Raw genomic sequence first — 5,751 nt, 5'->3', positions numbered from 1 at the left:
TACCACCTGTGGCACCCAGAACTGAAAACAATGTTCCACGTAGGGTCAGACCAGTAGAGTTATGGCTCAGTTCTCCTGATCAGACATGTAACACAAGAAAGCATGTTTTGCTTTTGCTAACAGCACTCTTTTTCGGACTGAGTCCATAACGTCTTCGTGCAGACAGGTTCCTCTGTTCTGATAAACAGTTTGAGTCTATAACTTTTTCCTTTCTACACAATTTAGTCTTGCTGGCTTTGGCAACAACCCTGAATCCTAAATCTGTTCTCTACTGTACTGAATCATCCACAGAAATAAGCACACCTTCTGCTATGGCTTTAGCCATATGCCAGATGCTGTCCAGAAGAGCAAGTACAGATCCCTATGGCTTGATGCTAGAGACTTCCCTCCAGGTCAACAATCGATCCATTTGCCATGCCAAACGTTCAAAAACTCTGCTTACATCAGATACGTTGTTTATATCATTATTCCTAACCAGGGGTTAACAAACTTTTTTTGTGAAGGGCCAGATAGTAAATATTTTCAACTTTGTGGGTTATACAGTCTCAGCAGTAGGTACTCAACTCAGCCACTGTAGTGCAAAAGCAGTCATGGGTAATATGTAAACACATGGGCATGGCTATGTTCCAATAAAACTTTATTTACAAAAACAGCTGGCAAGCCATTGTCCCCAGAGCCCTGCAAATCTGATCCGATAAGGCTAACCAAAGAGAACTAGGGTGAGTTTGGAATAATTTTTTCTTAACAAACCCACTGCTTTATATGATTAAAACCTAATCAAATAATCTGTCCCAGAACTTTACCGATGATTACCAGCTTATAATGTATAGGATTTGTTCTTTTCATTATCTTTTTGCAAAGTGGAATAATGTTTGCCCCTCCTCTTTTCCTTACACCTCTCCATCCTCCATGATTTTTCTCAGAATCACAGTGGCTCTATAAACATATCTGCTACAACCATTCTTTTGATATTAAAAGACAGAAATTGTCAGAGCCTAGAAACTTGAACTTATTGAAAAAGAGAATCTGCTCTCTCTTCTCTCACCTACCTTGGCTTTAATTCTCTCTTTCTGGTGTTATTTCTATCTTTTTCTTAATCATTTTCCTTCCTGGAAAAGGCAGAAGTGAAACATGAGCTAAGGATCTGCCTTTCTCTCTAGCACTTGCTAGCACAACAGTATCTTTTCCAAGTTATTCTTTTTGCTCTAACAGAAAAACAAATGACGTCTTAGTTGCCAAAAGACTCAGTTCATTTTTCAGTTTAGTCTATTACTGTTTCTTATTCATTCTTGATTATATTCCCTGTTTCTTTGCATTTTCACACATAATGATTTTTTAAATTCTGACAGAATCATATTCACTTCTTCATTCTTTACTTACTGAAGTTATTTGCAAATGTATGACCAGAACTTCCTTTACAGAACCTCACAGAACTCAGCACACTCCTTTAAAGAGTCTCAGGCTATGGAATCTGCAGGTCCCAAGCCGAGACATCACATCTAATAATGAAGACCACAATTTTCAATCACAAGCATGCATCAGACAGTCTTATTCACTAATTCCCAAGTTGTCTACTGTCCAGCAGGGATCCTACCTATTTGAGCAGACTACTCAGCACAATTCTAGCCATATATGAAATACGTAACAAAACAAAATTGAAAATTAACAGAACAGACAGATGTTCTGTTCTCTGGAACCCCAAATTCAAAGGAAAGAACACAAACTGATCAATTATTAATAGCAAAGATGGGTAAATGAATGTAGGCCCCAAACTTCCTTAACATACTCCTCAAAGTCTTTCTTAGAAAACAATGATAAGTAACCTGGAAACGTTCTGAAAGTTATTATGATTCACCTGTTAAAGAGTCCAGTAGGTTTCCCTGTGCACTTCTAAACTTCTCAGGTATGGATCACAGGGAGTGGGGGGCAATGAACAAGCGGGGAGTAGAGCAGGAAACAGTAATTTCAAGCAAAACAGTAACATTTTCAGACAAGTTTTCTGAAACAATGACTATACTACATGCTGTTTTTAATTATCCATTCTACTTGAAAAAGTAGACATCTGAATGGTTCAACAACAGAAAAATTATTTCAGGGAATTCCCTGGTGATTGTGCTCTCACTGCCAAGGGTCCAGGTTCAATCCCTGGTCAGGGAACTAAGATTTCAGAAGACGTGCAGCACAGCCAAAAAAATAATAATAATTTCAATATTTCATGTGGACTAATCATTAAAACTGTTTTGCAACATTAACTGACAGGCAAAAGGAATCCATATACATGGTAAATAGAAGTCATCATACAATGAAAAAAACACACCTACCACTGATAACTCATAAGTGAATAACTATGGAAAGTAATAGCCTTTATAACTCAAGGTCATGAGCTTAGTAGAACTACATGGATTCAAATCCTATTTCTCCCGTACTAACTGGGTGCCCGTAAAAGTAAGATATCTAACTTTTCTGTGCTCAGTTTCCTCAAGTATAAATGGGTAATAGTATCTACCTTATCAAGTTGTTTCAAGGGTTCAGTAAGCTAAATCCCACTTGGGCTTAAGGTAGTTCACAGTAAGCACTTAAAAACAGTTTTCCTTTTTAATGATATTTTAAATAAGATGCAAGATCCATATAAATACATCCTTCCAATTTCATACAACTTTACTCAACTTTCTACTGATTAAGTCTAATAATTAGTTGTCACCCTTAATTGGGAAAGATCTTTGTTCTCAAGTTCAACAAGTTTTGCTAATGCATACCTATCATCCTCTTGGATAACAACATAATTTGGAGGAAAGTAACCCACAAGATGAACTATGTTCAATCCATTCTAATGAGATAAGCTCTAAAATCACTTTAAAGTTAACTAAAATCATCCATGTTAAGTTTAAGCAGGCTACTCTGATACTATTGCCACTTCACTGGCCAAAGGCCTTCCTGGCCAACAGGGCTCTCTCAGTCCAGGACACACCCATCATCAGAATATCACTTGGAGCCTGGAAAGTCAATGGTTCCATTACAACTAGACTGAGCAACAACAGGTACAAAGTCCTAGGTACCAGTGGAGAAATCTTGGGAAGGTTCTCTCCATTTAATGTCTTACTCATTGTGTATCAGGAAAAAAGGACAGCAAATCACTTCCTTGGATACAAAATCCCTGGTCATTTTGAAAGCAGGGGCCTAGGTACTCTCCACCTTAAGTACACCAGAACAGATCCATGAAAGCACCGAAGACTGCTACTGCCCACATGTAAGGGAGTGCAGTGAAAATCCAAAGCAGAAACAAACCACAGGTTACTGTATCCCAACAGAAACAGGATTCTTCCTTCACCTGCAGAACAAAAGTCATCCCTGAAAGAACTGAGTTTAAAGGCCTCTTAACTTCCTGACAGAAAACTAAAGCTCAACAAGTGGACGATAAAATGGGACTTCATTACCAATAAACTGCGTGGATACAGTCCTATATTCCCTCACTCCAACCAAAAAAGTGAAACTTCACGCAGCATCTCAGGTAAGAAGAGAAAGCAATCCATTTGGAGCACTTACCTGCAGCTTGTCCAGTCTTGGCCAGGAGAGACCCCAGTTCCAGGATGCTCTGCTCCTTGACCTGCACTGCCTCCTCGTCATTCTCCTGAATGTCACGCTTCACTGGGAGAGGAAAATGCAAACCCTCTTAAAATTCTGACAAAAAATGAAGACTAAGGGAAATTTCACCCTCACAAGACCAAATACAAACTCAAACAGTTAGCAAAACACAAATGCTAGAGAGCTTTAAAAGAAAAAACTTTAAACAAGAAAAAGTAAATTGATCATGCAGTACATGTCCCATGTATCTATCTCATCAGAATAGACTCCTCTTTGGAATTTAAATGTGCCTTTTCAGTCTACCACTTAGAATTTCCCTCACCCACATACACTGGCGATTTCTGTTGCTGTCACTTGGCTAATGCAAAATTTAAACAAAACAAGTTCTTTATGCTTGTGGAGGAACACCTCATGCCAGGCGCTGTTAAAATATTAAACATACCTGTCTGCATATTTACCTGCTACAAACTAAAACCAAATGACCAAGTTACTGATAACTATAAAGTCAAAAGCCTTTCAATAAACTTTAGGCCTGTGGAGAACCTCAGCTGACTGATGTGTTAGGGATAAACAGGTCTACAAAGCCATTCAGGAAAAACAATCCTGTCACAGCCCCAGTGTGGTCCTTAGGAGGGAAGCTAGTTTAAGGTATTTAGGAACTGCTTAAATAACTGTGCTAACAGTCCCTCTTCCAACTGTTAGTAACTATTCTACCACTTGAACACTGGCCAGCCTCTTCAAGCTTGTAGTGATAAGTTTAGTAATCATCACTAGCTATCACTTCTCTTACAAAGCATCATGACTTGACAAAAACCAAAATTCTGATACTCCATGATGGAGTCTGGAAAAAGTAAGGCTGTCAACCATCATGACTCAAGCTTACTCTAACAAAGAAGGTTTCAGTGAACTCTCTCCTAATACAGTGGGCAAGCAAGAAATACTCTGATTATAATGTTTACCATAACGCCCACTTTATAAAAGATATAATAGGCACTACACACAAAATATAAAACCCATGCTTCTCACATTAGTTGTAAATACTAGTGTGTATCCACAGGATAAAAATACACATTAAAAAAAAAAACATTGAGATAACTCTAGTTCTGCAACTGTAACTGACTTAAGTCAAGATCAGAACTTCAAACTGAAATACAGCCTTCATTTACCAACATCATCCATTCACTGATGCATCTTAACCTCCATTTCTTCCCTTTTTCTAGTAGCCCCAAAGATAAAGACATCAAGATCCTGTCACTGTCCTTTCTTCATGAAAGTCAGGAGTACCAAAATTCAACGGACTGATGAGTCAACTGAAAAGTCAATAGCCTGGAGGTCCCACATACACGTGCATTCTCGAACTACTTGTTGATTCAATCCGAATCTTCTCCAGCTACATTAGAAACATCACTACTGCCTGGGTAGTGAAGAGCTAGCCCTATCTGAACCCTTGATGGATGAACATTTAAAAGCCCTCTGTATCATCATAAATTTATTTCTGTTCACACCTGAATCCCAGTTAGAAAACTGTCGGAAGCGACCGGCTCGGGCTCCCACGTCAGTTCCCCCACTTGCATGCAAGGTGTGAGACAATCATACTACAGTGCTAAGACGTTTTTCTTTCATTTTTTCCGGCAAAGGGCAGCCGGCAGGTTGCAAAGAGTTCGCGGAACTCCGCGGCTGACAACTAACTCTCTGAACTCTCTTCCAAACCTCTCCGGGAAAGTCTAGGACGATTAGTCACCTCCTCGGGCCGGGCGGTCCCACCCCAACATCTGGTTCTCACACCCTACACGGGGGGGTAAAGGAACCTCTCGGCCACCTCCCCAAACCAAATGCCAACCTGAGGTGTGTGCCCCCTCGGTGTCTCAAAACATACTCAGGAAGAGGCCCTGCAAGTGGAGCTTTCCGCGGTGGGCTGGCAGAAGTAGCAGCTCCAGCGTCCGGAGGAAAGGAAACTCCAAGAGAAGAAGAGCGAGCGCTCGCGCTCCCACCCGAGCAGGCTGGGCTGACAACAAGGGCGGGAAATGCCTGTCCAGAGCGGGTTTCTCAGGCCCTCAACTGGAGGTTCTCAGACCAGCTCATGACAAAGCCCGCCTGCCGGCCGGCACCGCTCCCGGTCCCGGGCCAGCCCGCACCGGCCAGAGCGGGAGACAAGGCTGGGGAGCGACG

At 40.9% G+C, this 5,751-nt stretch overlaps 1 protein-coding gene across 1 annotated transcript in view; it reads right to left on the bottom strand.

The window, feature by feature from the left end:
* The window catches only part of PSMD11 (proteasome (prosome, macropain) 26S subunit, non-ATPase, 11), a 29,238-nt gene that overhangs the window by 23,027 nt on the left and 460 nt on the right, over positions 1 to 5,751 (bottom strand). Inside the window, exon 2 of the mRNA XM_010861480.1 lies at positions 3,544 to 3,645. Coding sequence (XP_010859782.1) covers positions 3,544 to 3,645 — 102 coding nt within the window. The remainder of the gene's footprint in view (positions 1 to 3,543; positions 3,646 to 5,751) is intronic.

This window comes from Bison bison, unplaced genomic scaffold, assembly GCF_000754665.1.
Source record: "Bison bison bison isolate TAMUID 2011002044 unplaced genomic scaffold, Bison_UMD1.0 scf7180017864472, whole genome shotgun sequence".
NCBI lineage: Eukaryota > Metazoa > Chordata > Mammalia > Artiodactyla > Bovidae > Bison > Bison bison.
The sequence above is the reverse complement of the archived record's forward strand: the minus strand, read 5'-3'. Positions and strand labels throughout refer to the sequence as shown.